Consider the following 18,203-nt stretch of genomic DNA (forward strand, 5'->3'; position numbering starts at 1 on the left):
TGCAAAACTCGATCCCTCCTGTGCTCAGTCACTCTGCTTCCTCCTTCACAGTCTCTGTTTCCCGCTGCATTTGAAAACTCCCCGCAGAAATAATTGAAGCAGATTGTTGAACTTTTTATTGCTGGTCTGTCAGCCATGGCTCTGTGGTAGTCCTCCCATCTCCAAACCCAGGTTATTGGTTCAAGTCGTACTCTAGAGACTTGAGCAAACTGACATTCCCAGTGCAGTTCTGAGGGAGTGCTGCATTGTCAGATATGTCATCTTTTGGACGAGGAGCAAGTCTTTGATGGGGTGACACCTAAGCTACCCCTTGTGTATTTCCAATATGTAGATGATACATTTGCTAGATTTGAATCCACAGCTGCATGTAAGAATTTCCTTACACACCTTGGTGGGCTCCATCCTGCGCTTAAATTCACCTTTGAAATGGAGCAGTCAAATGAGCTCCCTTTCCTTGATGCAGTTGAGAAATCTGCCAGGATGTTCTCTAATACAGTCTACCGCAAGCCGCCTTCACTGGTCAATATACACATTGACATTTCTACAGTTCCATGTGCTTAAGATCAGTCTTATCGGCAACCTCATAACTAGGGGTCGAGCCATTTGCTCACCATGCAAGCTTGACACTGAAATAGGGGTATCAAAGGCATCCTGCCGGATAATGGGTACCCTGATCAGATCTATGCTCACTATATGTCGCACAAGCTCATGAATGTGCCTAAGGCTGTCACTTTTGGTCTTGAAAAGTGCCCAGTCTACCTCAGATTATCCTGAAAATGTAATGTATCTGAAAAAGCTGAGCAACAGGTGAAGCTAGCCATTTCACGCTGCTACAATGCAGTAGCAATACAAGTGGTATTCACCACTAACAGGAAGCTGCCGTCAAGCCAAAAAGATTTTCTGCCTATCACATAAATGAGTAATGTGGTATATGAATTTCAGTGCCAGTGTGATGTTAAGTTTGTAGGCCGTATGCCCCAAAGACTGGTGGATCTTGTCAAACAGGACATCCCTTCAGCTGTTTGCAACAGGTGAAGTATACCCATTCAGCCCGTGCTTGCAAAATGCAAAACAGTGTCCAACATTAGATGTGTTTCTGCGGTTAGACAACATTCACTATACAATCCTGAGTGTGCTAAGAATTACACTGACTACCAATTTAAGATTATCAGTCAGGTTCACAGTGTAGCTCAATTGTGTGTGCTAGAAGCTACACACATACACAGAGCTCTGTCCTTTTCAGACAGAACATGTACACACGTTACATATTTTTCAACTAAACAAAATAGGTGACAGTCATTCCCTGGTTCATTCCCCAGGGAAATGCCTTGACCAATTAGAGTCAACATGTCTGGTTTGAATTGAAACAAAGCTGGGCTGTTATCAGTTAACTGGTGCAGTCCCCCATGACAATTTCTCTACCCATTAGAGTCCACTTGCCTATCGATCGATCAGGGCCCACTTGTCTTTTTTCACAATACTATAGACAAATTATTTCTTCAGTCCAGAGCAAGGGGGCTTGATCTTAAAATTGGAGCCAGGTCATTCGGTGGTTGGGGGGTGGGGGGGTAATGTCATTATGCACCACTTCACACAAAGGGTCAAAACCTGGAACCTTTGTTATAACCAGTCCCTGAGTAAAGTCCCCCAATTTATGACCCCGCACAGAGCACCCCAAATTGCTAACTTCCCAAACAAGACCCCAATTTTGTTACGTGCCGGGGTGAAGAGGAATAACCTGGCTCCCCCTCTTTGTTCAACCCCCTAGGTTGGCTGCAACAAGGTTAATTTAAAAGGGATCCCATTCCCTCGTAGATATCTTTACCCAGTCCAAATATATTTGTTATAGACGGAGCCAACTTAACCAGTTTTTCTTGAGTAAAAGAAAGAGTAAATTTATTGGTTACTAAAAACTCCATTAAAAAATAACAACACACACACAGATCAGAAATAAAAGTTTAAAAAAAGATATACGAATCAGTCTTTGGTTTGTCTGTGAGGAGTAGATGGTGAAACATTGTGGCTGTTAAGTTGGGTAATTCTGGTAGAGTTGACTTTGGCAGTTGATCATTTGTTTTGGAGACACTTGGTTCTGCAGGTTAACTGAAGAATCTGTCCCATTTCCTTTTTGACTGTGGCTTTGACTTGCCTCCAGCCAGAGAGAGCCTTTTACCTGCAAACTACGGGTAATGTCCAGTTGATTCTGCTGTGATCCTCATAGCCCATAAACTAGCACACCAGAACGAGAACATACATCAGGTTTGCCACTGGTTTTTAACCCATTTTCTTGTGTATTCCTGGAAGGGAAAAAAAACAAACATAACTTTCGCCCAGAATCTGCTTTCTTTCATCTCGGACCATTTCCACGTTCTGAGATATAACTCAAGAGGAAATGCTTTCTGCTGAGATGTGGTAATTGGTCTCCATTGTCTCCACAACCACAGGAGATTAAAGTTCAGTCTTTTGCATTGTGTCCCTTCCTTTCAAGTGTCTGTCTGAAGTAGGCCTTGACACCTATTTAGGTGTGACTTTCCAGGTTTTCTCTAAACTCGCAGGTCAAGTATAATCCATTAGGAATTTTCCAGAAAGTGGTTACTTTACACTCTTAGCCAGCTTTTGCTTGTGTGTCTTTTTTTAAAAAAAATACATATCTCCCTTTAAAAAGTTCCGTGTCTGTAAATAATTTTGGGGTTCTGATCCACTGTTGTGACACCCACCAACAAAAATCAGTTGACTTTGGATGTCAATTAAAAATTTCCAAAGTGAGATTGATATGTTTTTGTTAGGCAGGGAATTAAAGGATATGGAACCAATTTGGGTAATAGGCCATGATCTAATTCAATGATGGAACAGGTTCGATAAGCTAAATGGTCGTCTCCTGTTATGAGCAACAGCTGGTCAGTGTAACTTGTTTTTTCAATTCTGTAATGTGTGCTCCTAATTCACCTTTTTGACCCTTTTGGCCCAGAAATCTTGCAGCCTGTTTGGGAGTTGTTCCAATGTTAACCTGTTCATTCTCATCTTCCATCTGTCCCTACAGGGGGATCTGGACACACTTTCAACCATCAAGACCCTTACATTCCTGAGGTGAGTATGTCTGCTGCTCTTTATTACACCAATGGTATGTGGATATTTTGACTGGTCTATTTTTACAAGAATATGGTTGAGGCTTGATGCTATTGGAACAGCACCAGGCAGCATTCTCTCAGAATCCCATAGTGCAGAAGAGGTCCTTCGGCCCATCGAGTCCGCACCGACACATGAGAAACACCTGACCTACCTACCTACCTAATCCCATTTACCAGCACTTGGACCATAGCCTTGAATGTTATGATGTGCCAAGTGCTCATCCAGGTACTTTTTAAAGGATGTGAGGCAGCCCGCCTCCACTACCCTCCCAGGCAGCGCATTCCAGACCGTCACCACCCTCTGGGTAAAAAAATTTTTCCTCACATCCCTCCCTAAACCTCCTGCCCCTCACCTTGAACTTATGCCCCCTTGTGACTGACCCTTCAACTAAGGGGAACAGCTGCTCCCCATCCACCCTGTCCATGCCCCTCATAACCTTGTACACCTCGATCAGGTCGCCCCTCAGTCTTCTCTGCTCCAACGAAAACAACCCAAGTCTATCCAACCTCTGTTCATAACTTAAATGTTTCATCCCAGGCAACATCCTGGTGAATTTCCTCTGCACCCCCTCCAGTGCAATCACATCCTTCCTATAATGTGGTGACCAGAACTGCACACAGTACTTTAGCTGTGGCCTCACCAAAGTCCTATAGAACTCCAACATGACCTCCCTACTTTTGTAATCTATGCCTCGATTGATAATATGATTGATATGCCTTTTTTACCACCCCACTAACGTGCCCCTCTGCCTTCAGAGATCTATGGACACACACGCCAAGGTCCCTTTGCTCCTCAGAACTTCCTAGTGTCATGCTGTTCATTGAATACTTCCTTGTCAAATTACTCCTTCCAAAGTGTATCACCTCACACTTTTTAGGGTTAAATTCCATCTGCCACTTATCTGCCCATTTGACCATCCCATCTATATCTTCCTGTAGCCCAACACATTCAACCTCACTGTTAACCACCCGGCCAATCTTTGTGTCATCCGCAAACTTACGAGTCCTGTCCCCTGCATAGTCATCTATGTCGTTTATATAAATGACGAATAATAGGGGCCCGAGCACAGATCCCTGTGGTACGCCACTGGACACTGGCTTCCAGTCACTAAAGCTTCCTTCTGTCATCACACTCTGTCTCCTACAACTAAGCCAATTTTGAATCCACCTTATCAAATTACCCTGTATCCCATGTGCATTTGCCTTCTATATAAGTCTCCCATGTGGGACCTTGTCAAAGGCTTTGCTGAAATCCATATAAACTACATCAACTGCACTACCCTCATCTACACACCTGGTCACCTCCTCAAAACATTCAATCAAATTTGTTAGACATGATCTCCCTCTGACAAAGCCATGTTGACTATCCCCTCAAACCTTGCTTCTCCAAGTGGAGATAGGTTCTCTCCTTCAGAATTTTCTCCATAGTTTCCCTACCACTGACATGAGACTCACTGGCCTGTAGTTCCCTGGCTTATCTCTACAACCCTTCTTAATCGGCAGAACCATATTAGCTGTTCTCCAGTCCTCTGGCACCTCCCTCATGGCCAGAGAGGAATAAAAAATTTGGGTCAGAGCCCCTGTGATCTCCTTTGCCTCCCTTAGCAGTCTGGGACACAAATCATCCGGACCTGGAGATTTGTCCACTTTTCAGCCTACCAACACCTCCAATACCTTGTCACTCCTTATGTCAATTTGCTTTAGAACCTCGCAGTCTTTCTCCCCGAGGTCGATAGTTTCATCCTTCACTCTTGGGTGAAGACGGATGTGAAGTATTCGTTCAACGCTCTACCGATGTCCCTTGGCTCCATCCATATATTGCCCCCTTGGTCCCTAATGGGCCCTACTCTTTCCTTGGTTATCCTCTTCCCATTGATATAGTCATAGAATATATTGGGATTTCCCCACTTTTACCAGCCAGAGCATATCCCTTCTTTGCTCTCGTAATTGCTTTCTTAAGCTCCACCCTGCACTGTCTGTACTCCATTAACGTCTCTGCTGATTTGCTCCCCTTGTACCTACTAAAAGCCTCTCTTTTCCTTCTCATTGTATCCTGACTATCTCTGGTCATCCATGGTTCTCTGGGCTTGTTACTTCTTCCTATCACCCTAGAGGGAACATGTTGAACCCGTACCCTCCCCATTTCCTTTTTGAACGCCCCCCACTACTCTTCTGCAGATTTCCCCACAAGTCGCTGTCCACAGTCTACCTTGGCCAGATCCTGCCTTATTTTACTAAAATCCGCTCTCCCCCAATCCAAAACCTTTTTTTGCAACTTGTCTATTTCTTTGCCCATAACAAACTTAAACTGTACCATGTTGTGATCGCTATCACTAAAATGCTCCCCCTCTATCACCTCAGCCACCTTCATTCCCCAGAATTCGGTCCAGCAATGCACCGTCCCTTGTTGGACCCTCTATATATTGACCTAAGAAGTTCTCCTGTACACATTTTAAGAAATCTACTCCCTCCAAGCCCTTAACACTATGTCTATCCCAATTAATGTTGGGAAAGTTGAAATCACCTAATATAATTACCCTATTGTTATTGTTTTACACACCTCTGCAAATTGTGCACATATTTGCTCCTCAATTTCCCACTTACTATCTGGGGGTCTATAATAAACACCCAACAATGTGGCTGCCCCTTTTTTATTCCTAAGCTCTACCTACAAAGCTTCATTCGATGCCTCCTCCAAGATATCATCTCTCCTTACTGCAGTAACTGACTCCTTAACTAATAATGCAATGCCTCCTCCTCTTTTACCCCTTCCCCTGTCTCGCCTAAATATTCTATATCCCGGAACATTGAGCTGCCAATCCTGCCCCTCCTTCAACCACGTCACTGTCACAGGTTTTCTCTCAATCTGTTTTTGTGGTGATGACTGCCAACGTCTTTGATAAGCTGGAAGCACGGGGCTGTACATCTGAATTAGCCTGCTTTTTTGTGAATGCACTTGCTCTTTGCCACTATACTACTGTCTGTAAAGTACCTGCCAGCAATTTGAATTGTATAAAACTTGTCAATACTGGTTGGAATAAGTACAAGGAAGGAATTTCTTTCATTTGAAAAAAAGTCCCAAAGATACAGAAGCTCCCTGTTGGACCGAGGTAACATGGAGTTGTGCCAGATCACTGATTTAACCGTGGAAGGGGAAATTTTGTCCTGAAATTCTAAGATTGTCAAACGCTACTAGACCAGTAGATGGCAACGTTACACCACATACTCTTCACACGACAATTCTTCCCACACAAACAAAAACAGGATTACCTGGAAAAACTCAGCAGGTCTGGCTTTTGGATTTCCAGTATCTGCAGTTTTTTGTTTTTATCTTTTAATTCTTCCCACATACATCCTTTGTTGGTTAAATTGTCTTAAACTGAAAAAACATCCTGCTTAGTTCACTTTGGCCTACAGAATCCTTCTGATCTGATGTATTTCCATGTGTTAACCTGTATTACACTGAATATTTTCACAGTATGCAGACATTAATACTGACTTCCAAATTAAGTGTCATTTCTCACCATATGTTCATCATATATACATCAGTGGTTTCTGCGCATCCCTTTTACTGTAGCTTTCTACATCAACCATCTCATGATTCATTTATTCTATTGCAGGCTGGGTTACATTTGCCTGCTCTGTGCCAGCCGTGTCTTAGTGAGTAACACTCCCGCCTCTGAGTCAAAAGCCGATAGATTCAAATCCCACACCAGGACCTGAGCTCAAAAATGAAGTCTGAAACCTCAGTGCACAGGGGTGAGAAATTGCCACCTTTTGGCAGAATTCCAACTTCTGGATCGTGGAATTCTGCTGTTTTAACATTTTTTCTGACCTCTGCCTCCCCTCAGCTGCTACAGCCTCCAAAGTGGCCAAACATGGGAGGAGAGAGTCTCAGCCTGTAAGGAGTCCAGGAGCAGGCCTGGGGTTACCACCACTCAGTCTTGTATCAGCTGGCCCCAGCAGGTCTGCGCCTGCAGCTTGAACTGCTTCATGCTGGTAATGGTTCCTGGCTGCTGGCTCTTCCTGCAACAACTCCAAGCTATTAGCGGGGCCAGTGTGACTGCAGAGCTGCCCACTTGTTGCAGCTTCAAGGGGCTGCACCTGGATCATAGCGATGGCAGCATCCCCTTCTGAACACATGGCTAGGACGTGGTTCCAGAAGGGGCTTCGAGGTGAAGTTTCTTCCCTCAGGGTAGGACACGAGGGGAGCAGGATAGGGAATGAGGCCATTGTCAATCACTACATCACAACTTGCCACAGGTCACCATTGTCTCTTTTCCCTTGTTGCAAGCTGGCACAGCCTTTATATGACCAGTCCATCAGTCTGTTGTGTATATATAATGTAACTGGCCTGACACTCAGATGTGGCTATAACCACCCCAACAAGATACGTCTTCAGTCTGCACTGCAGGGAAGACTGCGTGATTTCTGCTACTGGTTACTTGCAGTAAAATCATATAAACTGCTTTAAAAAACAAGTTTGATCTCTCCCCTACTGAATAGGTAGTTGTTAACGGTGAATGCAACACAAACTTTTTTTTCCTTTATGTTCTGAGTGGTGAAGCAATGTAACTTTTTGAATCCAGAACACAGTAGTTAGAAGGGGTCATGTTATATTTCCTTACTGAACTCAATGATAGTGCTTTAATATGTGGTTGAAACTTACTTGTGTAGGCTCTTGAACGGTTTGAGGTTCATGTACAGAAGACTTCCACACAGGGGAGGTGAGACAAGTTAAAGGAGAAATTGTTCAGTGAGAGAGCAAGTTCAGCCAGACGGAGGAGAGTGGTGGTGGTTGGGGATTGTTCGGGCCTCTGTTCACTTCTCTTTTTGGTAATACTAATTTCCTTCAATTTCTCCTCCTCCTCACTAGACCCTTGGTTCCCTGGCATTTCTGGGAAGTTATTTGTACCTCCGTTTGTGAAGACAGAACTAAAGTAGTCGATTAATAGCTCTGCTATTTCCTTGTTCTTGATTATAAATTCTCCCATTTTGAACTGTAAGGGATCTAATTAGTCTTCACTAATCTTTTTCTTCTTACATACTTACAGAAGCTTTTACAGTCCGCTTTTATGTTCCTTGCAAGTTTACTCTCATACTCTAATCTCCCCTCCAAATCAATCTCTTGGTCCACCTTTGTTGAATGCTAAACTGCTCCCAATCCTCACGCTTGCTACTTTTTCTAGCAACTTAATATGACTCCTCTTTGGATCTAATACTATCCTTAATTTCCATGATTGGGCCGTTTTTCCTGTTGTGTTTTTGCACCAGAAAGGAATGTATAAGTGTTGCAATGCATACATTCGTTCCATAAATACTAGCCATTGCCTATCCACCATCATGCCTTTTAATGGAGTTCCCCAATCTGTCTTGGCCAACTCATGCCATATACCTTCTTATTTTCCTTTGTTTAGATTTAGGACCTTCATTTCAGATCGGACTACTTCACTTTCCATCCTAATGACGAATTCCATCATGTTATGGTCACTGTTCCCTAAAGGACCCCACATAACCCTTCTCATTGCACAAAACCAAATCGTGGATAGCCTGTTCCCTAATTGGTTCCTTGACGCACTGGTCTAAAAAAAACCACCCACATATACACATCCAGGAATTCAACTGCCACAGTAATACTGCCAATTTGGTTTGCCCAGTCTATATGTAGATTTAAGTCACCCATGATTATTGTAGCACCCTTGTGACATTCATCTCTAATTTCCTGTTTAATGCCATCCCCTATCTTAGCACTACTGTTTGGAGGCCTTTCGACAGCTCCCATTAATGTTTTCCGTCCCTTGTTGCTTCCTAGCTCCACCCAGACTGACTCCACATCCAGAGTTTCTGACCCAAGATCATCTTTTACCATTGCGCTGATTTCCATCCTTAACTAACTACGCCACCCAACCTCCTTTTCCTCCTTTGCCTGTCCTCCCTAAATATCAAGTACCCTTGGATATTCAGTTCCCAGCCTTGGTCACCCTGCAGCCATGTCTCTGTAATTGCAATCATATCGCACCCGTTTGTCCACCTTATTGCGAATGCTCAGTGCATTCAGGTACAGTGCCTTTGGACTTGTGGTTTTCACACCATTACATATTATTTTTGTACTGTAGCTCTATTTGCTACTAGCTCTTGTTTCCTCTGCCTTCCACTTTTGCTTTCTACTTTTCTCTCTTTCATTCCTATCTTTATTTTTATTTCACTCTCTTGTGGGGCTGTATAATCTACTCCTGCTCTGACCTCTTGTATTGCCAGGGAATGTATCAATTGCAACAATGCACCACAACACTTATTAAAGCACAGTGCTGCAATCAAATGGCTCCCAGCACTTAGTGCAAAAACACCCAACACCTGTATTTGTTTTTTGTCCCCTACTTATGGCCAGGACTTAAAGCAAGAGAGCCTGAGTTTTATAGATATTTAAATTGGAGGGGAAGCAGAGAGCTGACTGTGTTAAAGCTGCTATTCTACCTCTTGCCCATCCTGTTGTTTAGTCCTTGTGTCCACACCACTCCTGGTGCCATCCCTGAACAGAATACTTTCGCCCAGTCTAATGCACTAAACTAGTCCACCACTTTACAGTCTTGCAAGGGGAATATTTTGAGAGGTTCAAATTTTACACCTTGAATTTTGTGTATTCAGTACTTAGTCATGTCTAAGAAACCACAGATTTCCATGTGCAGGTGGTATTCATCTGCTATGGTTGTTATTGACTGGACTGTGATAACTCAGTGAGCTCTTTTAGCTGTCAAGTAAAGGAAGCACAGCTCACTCATCACTCGGGCCTACTTTGGTTGGGCTTGTATTGTGTTTCTTTCTAATGAGATATTTCAGCATCTGAGCCAAATCAGCTGGCTGTTAAATTTTGATTCCACAAATGAGCCCAACTGCATTCATCTCGATGGCTGTTTACAATTCCTGGTGTGTCAGATGTTACTTTGTTCAAAGGTTTGGCAGTCCAAAGTTACCAGTTTACAATAGTTAATAAGTGAAGAAAACCATTAATTAAATCACTAGCAACTGTCATTAAATGGTTGCTCTCAGAGCAGATCACCCAGTTACCCTTGGGTGGAACGTGGTCAGATATGAAAATTGCCCCTGACAATGAAAAAAATTTTGGGCAATTTGCCTTTAACCACCACCAGCAGATAGACGAAATGCTTTCATTTCACAATGCAGACAAGATGTACTCTTGGATGTTTTGATGGGGCTGTGATTTTTCCTATTATTGTTTCATTGATTTGTTTGCAGGTTAATATTTACAAATTAGAATTAATCATATTTACATAAGATAAAAATCTCTGGCCTATCACTGAAACATGTACCTTTACCTTGTCTATTTGACAAGGTTCTCCCTTATGGTTATGGTGACTACTTGTTTACCCTATTAATAGAAACTGAGCTTAATGAAGCGGCCTAGAAGCATTTGCATTTCACTACAAATCATAAAACTGTTGTTTTCCGTCTGCTCCTGCTGCAGTGACTGTGCTACTTTCCATTATGTTACATGTACATAATTCCTTGTCTCAAATTTTCAGACATTTTTTTGCCTTCAGCCATTAATTTTCACACCCTTTTGTTCTTGGCCATTCATCCCTGAGTTCAATACCGAGGGAATGCCTCACTGTCAGAGGTGTGGCCTTTTGGATGAGACTTAAACCCACTCTCGAATGAACGTAAAAGATCCCTTGACACTTTTTTGAAAAAGAATGTGGAGTTCTCCTTGGTGCACTTGCCAAAATATACCTCCATGAACATCGTATAAACAGATTATCGGGTTGTTACCATATTGCTGAGTGGAACCAGGAGGGTAAAAGTGCACGCGAGTGAGAGTGGAACCGAGAGGATAAGCGAGCGTGAGACTATGTGTGGATAAAAGAATCTGAGAGCGAAGCCAGGAGGATAAAAGAGCGCGGGAGAGAGGGTGAGCAGAGCTTGAAGGATAAAAGGAGCATGGGGAAAAGGGTGCAGGTAGAGCCGGAGGATGAAAGAGCATGGCAGGGAGGGAGTGCGAGTGGTAGCCAGGCTGATTAATGACATAGCCGCTCCTTCTGGTGTGGATCTCAGTGGACCGGCCAGATTTGGAGAAAATCAAGTGTGCGTCATAGGGAACTAAGTAAGTGATTGGTTGGTGAGAATTTTACTTGTACTTGTTTTGCTTATTTATCACTCAGGGTGGTAAACCTGTGGAATTGTCTACCACAGAAGGCTGTGGAGGCAAGTCACTGAATATATTTAAGGAGGAAATAGATTTCTAGACACTAAAGACGTCAAGGGGAAGGGGCAAGAGCGGGAGTATGGCGTTGAGATAGAGGATCAGCCATAATCATATTGATTGGTGGATCAGGCTCGAAGGGCTGAAAGACCTACTCCTATTTTCCAAGTTTCTGTTTGGGAGCTTACTGTGCACAAATTGTCTCTTAGATCACAGCAATGATTACATGCAAGTCTTTCTCCTATCTCTTCCACTCAGTGAGGCTTGATAGTAATCAGATCATTTTGAGACAAATGGGTTTAAATGATGTACTTGGTTGATTTACAGTCTCCTGAGGAACCCAGTCACGAGCAAGAAGCATTATCGTCTGTATGTGATCCACAAAGTTCCACAGGTCAGAGTCCTGGATTTCCAGAAAGTCAAACTGAAGGTATGATTTAGACTGACTACAGCAACACATTTTGGTTGTGTTGTTTATTGCAGCTTAAGCTCTGCATACCTTTGCTTCCATGGAATACTCATCTGATTTCATTTTCCAGAAAAATGTATTTGCAGTTGATGTTGGACATCCTTTTGGATTCTGTTTATATCTAAGCAGGAGTGTAGTAGTGTCTCTTCTGAAATTGGAGGGCACAAGAAAAAATATTATCTATGGTACTCCTGGTTCCCCTATCCTAGCACTGCCTTAATGATTTTCTTATAGATTTTCCCTTACCTGCTGGATTAGAAATATAGAATGAAACATGTTATTTCCCACTCTCCTGCTCACATTCCCACCCAGCCTATTCCCACTCACTCCTTATATCTTTTAACGTTCGAGCCAGCCTGATTCCATCTTTTAATATTCCTCCCTTTGAAACCACTTTCTAATTCCTTTTGTAAAGAATTTGCTTCAACAGGAGTTTGTCACTGTGAATTCCAGTTTGACCTTCGTTGTAACGGTTTTCTTTTCCAACCCACCTTTAACTTCTTATAAAATCTTATATTTGAGCCTTATTAATAGCTGAGTGACAAGGGAAAAACATTTATTCCTGTTTATTTTATCAGAACTGTCCATAACTTTGAATACCTGAGTCCAGTCCGCCCTCACTCCGGGCAATGGCAGTGCTGCTCCATTGCTTCCAAGTCTTTCCTATAAATGGGGTACCAGAACTTGTATGTCCTTCAATTGTTGTCTTGTTCAAGTTCCCCCTTATCCCTTTGGTATCTTCTGTCTCTAGGTACAAAGCCAATAATTCTTTGAGCTTTGACCTTCTCTACTTGCCTTGCCATATTTAGTGACCCATGTACCTGCACATCAGATATATTATCATAAATCTATATTTATAATATATGTTCACCTATCCTCCTAGCCCAACTTAACTTGAGATAAAATGATCTGTCTATTCCATTTGCACGGCAATGGTTTCAACCTTTTACAGTTTTGACCTTTTGTATCAGATTCAACATTTTCAGCTTTGTGTGCAACGTTGCATTTTATATGGTCAAACTGATAAAAAGTGCCTAGCTGCTGTTAAAAATGGGGCAATCTCACAATAGGCACCCTGTCCTGTGCAGTGATCATGCTTACACACTAAATATTTATAGCTCAGGAATTATAAACACAGGAAAGGTATCCTATTGTTCATGGCCTAGCAGCTGATGTTAAATTTGACTGCCCATTCAATCCATCAAGGGGTTGCCTCTGTGATGGTTCAGTTCATGTTCAGTCTGTGCTGCAACACTCAAGGTAACATCATTTGTCTGATGAGAGGTTGGATTTTAGCCCAAACTCCTAATGTTGATGAAATGAAACTGCAGAATGCATGTGCTCTCTACTCTAGTTCCACCCTGATTGTTGGGGAGCTGTTGATGCATGATCTTCCCACAGCTGGAGCATTGAAAGGCTCTTCCCCATTGAAGAACTTTTGACCTGAGTCTCTGACTCTGTTGGAACATGGGAAACAGTCCATCAGATCTGAAAACCCTGCTGTATGTCGTGTTCTTTACTTGGTAACACCCTCAAGACAATGAGGCAGATTTTAAATTGTTTGATCATTCCTATCTACTTGTAGCTGACTCTAGATATGGTTCAATTTTACCATAAAATTACACAGACTGAAATTTTGGGGTTTTGATCGAGTGAATACTACTTGTTTTTGCTATTTGGTTTTTCCAATTACTTAGATCAAAGTCACTGCAGCCGATTGTACCACAGTGGCTGAGTTTAATAACAGGGTTGTGATGTTGCTTCCAGTGTGCAGTCTGCGTATTGGGATGTTGCAACCTCCATCCTCTGCACTGCTTGTACTTCACTCCCAGAAACTACTAAAGACAAGCTGTTAAATATACAAATATACACTTGACTAATAGTCTTTGGAATAAAATGAATACTGGATGTTTTTAAGATTGATAGCAACTTGCATTTATACAGTGTCTTTAATGTAATAAAACATTTCAGGAGACTTCAGGCAGGGATACTAAGACAAAAAAGTGTTTTTAATATAATTGTGGTGACCGTAAAATTTGTTTGGTGCCTTAAATTAAATTTAGGGTGTTAGGGTGAGGCAGAGTCTAAAATTCTGAAGTATGATTGCTTCCTGTGAGAATTTGCTGTAGTTGGATTTCACCCACACACCTGTGGCAGAAATAGCAAAGCTTATTTGAAATCTCACCTGGAAGTGATCTTTGCCATGTCTGACCCTGTTAATAGTACAAAGTTCTTGTACCGGTTGTATTAACCAGGGCAGAGGTGGTTTATTATGTATATAAAAACAAAAAAACTGCGGATGCTGGAAATCCAAAACAAAAACAGAATTACCTGGAAAAACTCAGCAGGTCTGGCAGCATCGGCGGAGAAGAAAAGAGTTGACGTTTCGAGTCCTCATGACCCTTCGACAGAACTTGCGTTTCTTGGACTTGAACGCAAGTTCTGTCGAAGGGTCATGAGGACTCGAAACATCAACTCTTTTCTTCTCCGCCGATGCTGCCAGACCTGCTGAGTTTTTCCAGGTAATTCTGTTTTTGTTGTGGTTTATTATGTGTTTGCACAGCTCATCTTTGGGAAGTTTTACATTTACCCATAGCATAGAATGGTTATAGCACAGAAAGGGGCTATCGGCCTGTCATGTCCGCTCTGCAAAGCCAGCTCAGCTAATCCCACTTCCCTGCTTTTCCCCATAACCCTGCAAAATTTTCCTGAATTTGAGCACTGACTGCAACTTTTACTCCTCTAGAAAAAAGCAATCTGGTTTCTGTGGGGGATATGAGTGTTCAGTTTCTTCCCTATGTGAGCTGCATCATGCTCACTCTTACTGACTATAGAGCAAGGTCATTGATACTATTCCCATATTGGTAAATAACTACAAGTGGTGGGCATTCCTGATCCTGTTACTGTGTCTGGTTCCTTAGAGTGAAGAATTTTGTACATTGTTGTAGTGTTTCTCGAGGTATGGGCAGATGTTGCTCAGCTGGAAAGAGTCAATCAGTTTGACTGTAACTGGATGTGATGTATTGCCACAGGAACGTCAGGAAGCGGATCGAATGTTCAAAGGCAAACGTGGGGCGCAACTTGCAAAGGATATAACCAAGAAAACAAAGACGTAAGATACAGATACTAAATTTGACTTGATGTCTTGCCTCAGAAACACTGGATTTGGGGTTTATTGTTAAGTGAGAGTCAGCACGTTAAATAATAGGCTGTTCTCTTTGTGTGGGGGAGGGGAGGGCTTGTTTCCAAATTGCTGGTTTTGTGATCATTGTGCTAAAATGTTGCCTTTCCAGCGCCTTGGTGTTTCTGAGGGAAGCTATTTCAAGTAACGCTCCATTCAGCGGAGCACTGTAAAATGTATCAGTTTATGAAAAGATCAGATACTGCACTGGTTTTTAATTCTTGTGGCTTTAAAGGTCCAGAGAAGTTTATTTGTGGGACCCATAAATGACTAAATAGTTTGTATTTTGTTCTTAAGTTTCACACCAGGTGCAGGGTTGTCAGGGGAGAAGAAAAAAGCTGGTCCTTCTGCTCCTGAAGTAGAAGCAATTAAGGTAAGACTTGCTTATGCAATGGCTCAAAATGTAAAAGAGTAAAAACTGGAAATCAGAAATCAAAACTGAAGAGCAGATAGACGATTATGTGTTGAGATGTGGAGACCTGCCTTTAGACAGTGCTGAAGACTAAAGCACAAGCAAGCACTTTCCTATAATCAGAACCAAACAGAGATAAAAGGGGAGGTGACATCAAATGCAGAGATAAACTAATGCTGACTTGGACTGAACTTGATGGAAAGCTTTTAGTTGAAATGACAGATTAGAGGAAGAGGAGTAGGCCATTTGGACCCTTGGGTCTATTCTGCTATTCAGTTAGATCATAGCTGACTCCATTTGCTCCATATCCTTTGATATTTTTACCCAGCAAAAATCTACCAGGAGGAATTTGGCAAGACATGAACAGGGCAGAATTACATAGGATGAATCCTGTAGACATCTCTTTACTTCCTTCTTCCACTGTGTTCAGCAGTCTGGAAAAACTCAGCGGGTCTGGCAGCATCGGCGGAGAAGAGTACAGTTGACGTTTTGAGTCCTCATGACCCTTCAACAGAACTAAGTAAAAATAGGAGAGGGGTGAAATATAAGCTGGTTTAAGGTGGTGGTTGTAGGGACAAGCAAGCAGTGATAGGAGCAGATAACCAAAAGAAGTCACAGACAAAAGAACAAAGAGCTGTTGAAGGTGGTGATATTATCTAAAAGAATGTGCTAATTAAGAATGGATAGCAGGACAAGCAAGGTACAGATTGCTCTATGGGAGGGTGGGGTGAAATAAGACTAAAAGGGCATAAAAGGTATAGATTTAAAAATAATGGAAATAGGTGGGAAAAGAAAACTCTATATAAATTGTTGGAAAAAACAAAAGGTAGGGGAAGAAACGGAAAGGGGTTGGGGATGGAGGAGGGAGTTCAAAATCTAAAGTTGTTGAACTCACTATGCAGTCTGGAAGGCTGTAAAGTGCCTAGTCGGAAGATGAGGTGCTGTTCCTCAGTGTTGAGCTTCACTGGAACAATGCAGCAAGCCAAGGACAGACATGTGGGCATGAGAGCAGGGTGGAGTGTTAAAATGGCGAGCGACAGGGAGGTCTGGGTAATGCTTGCGGACAGACCGAAGGTGTTCTGCAAAGCGGTCCCCAGTCTGCATTTGGTCTCTCCAATGTAAAGGAAACCACATTGGGAGCAACGAATGCAGTAGACTAAGTTGGGGAAAATGCAAGTGAAATGCTGGTTCACTTGAAAGGAGTGTTTGGGCCCTTGGACGGTGAGGAGAGAGGAAGTGAAGGGACAGGTGTTGCATCTTTTGCGTGGGCATGGGGAGGTGCCGTAGGTGGGGATTGAGGAATAGGGGGTGATGGAGGAGTGGACCAGGGTGTCCCGGAGGGAACAATCCCTACGGAATGCCGCCGGGGGGGGTGAAGGGAAGATGTGTTTGGTGGTGGCATCATGCTGGAAATGGCGGAGGATGATCCTTTGAATGTGGAGGTTGGTGGGGTGATACGTGAGGACAAGGGGGACCCTATCATGGTTCTGGGAGGGAGGAGAAGGCCTGAGGGCGGATGCGCGGGAGATGGGCCAGACACGGTTGAGGGCCCTGTCAACTGCCGTGGGTGGAAAACCTCGGTTAAGGAAGAAGGAGGACATGTCAGAGGAACTGTTTTTGAAGGTAGCATCATCAGAACAGATGTGACGGAGGCGAAGGAACTGAGAGAATGGAATGGAGTCCTTACAGGAAGCGGGGTGTGAGGAGCTGTAGTCGAGGTAGCTGTGGGAGTCGTAGGCTTTTAATGGATATTGGTGGACAGTCTATCACCAGAAATTGAGACAGGGATGTCAAGAAAGGGAAGGGAAGTGTCAGAGATGGACCACGTGAAAATGATGGAGGGGTGGAGATTGGAAGCAAAATTAATAAATTTTTCCAAGTCCCGATGAGAGCATGAAGCAGCACCAAAGTAATCATCGATGTACCGGAGAAAGAGTTGTGGGAAGGGGCCGGAGTAGGACTGGAACAAGGAATGTTCCACATACCCCATAAAGAGAAAGGCATAGCTGGGGCCCATGCGGGTACCTATAGCCATACCTTTTATTTGGAGGAAGTGAGAGGAGTTGAAGGAGAAATTGTTCAGTGTGAGAGCAAGTTCGGCCAGACGGAGGAGAGTAGTGGTGGATGGATTATTCAGGCCTCTGTTCGAGGAAGAAGCTGAGAGCCCTCAGACCGTCCCGGCTGGGGATGGAGGTGTAGAGGAATTGGACGTCCATGGTGAAGAGGAGGCGGTTGGGGCCAGGGAACTGGAAATTGTTGATGTGACATAAGGTATCAGAGGAATCACAGATGTAGGTGAGAAGGGACTGGACAAGGGGAGAGAGAAGGGAGTCAATATAGCGAGAAATGAGTTCCGTGGGGCAAGAACAGGCTGACACGATCGGTCTGCCAGGACAGTCCTGTTTGTGGATTTTGGATAGGAGGTAGAAGCGGGCCATCCGAGTTTGGGCGACTATTAGTTTGGAAGCTGTGAGAGGAAGATCCCCAGAGGAGGTGAGGTCAGTGACAGTCCTGGAAACAATGGTTTGATGTTCAGTGGTGGGGTCATGGTCCAGGGAGAGGTAGTGTCTGCGAGTTGACGCTCAGCCTCCGCGAGGTAGAGGTCAGTGCGCCAGACAACAACAGCACCACCCTTGTCAGCGGGTTTGATGACAATGTTAAGGTTGGACCTGAGAGAATGGAGTGCAGCAATTCAAAAAGAGACAGGTTAGAATGGGTGAGAGGAGCAGAGAAATTGAGACGACTAATGTCACGCCAACAGATTTCTAGCATCCGCAGTTTTTTGTTTTTATGTT

General features: G+C 43.3%; 1 protein-coding gene across 1 annotated transcript in view; it reads left to right on the forward strand.

The window, feature by feature from the left end:
- snrpa1 (small nuclear ribonucleoprotein polypeptide A') overlaps positions 1-18,203 on the forward strand; it is a 120,420-nt gene that overhangs the window by 73,240 nt on the left and 28,977 nt on the right. Inside the window, exons 4-7 of the mRNA XM_041175378.1 lie at positions 3,041-3,087; positions 11,674-11,776; positions 14,848-14,927; positions 15,294-15,369. Of these exons, the coding sequence (XP_041031312.1) occupies positions 3,041-3,087; positions 11,674-11,776; positions 14,848-14,927; positions 15,294-15,369 (306 nt within the window). The remainder of the gene's footprint in view (positions 1-3,040; positions 3,088-11,673; positions 11,777-14,847; positions 14,928-15,293; positions 15,370-18,203) is intronic.

Source organism: Carcharodon carcharias, chromosome 26 (genome assembly GCF_017639515.1).
Source record: "Carcharodon carcharias isolate sCarCar2 chromosome 26, sCarCar2.pri, whole genome shotgun sequence".
Classification (NCBI taxonomy): Eukaryota; Metazoa; Chordata; class Chondrichthyes; order Lamniformes; family Lamnidae; genus Carcharodon; species Carcharodon carcharias.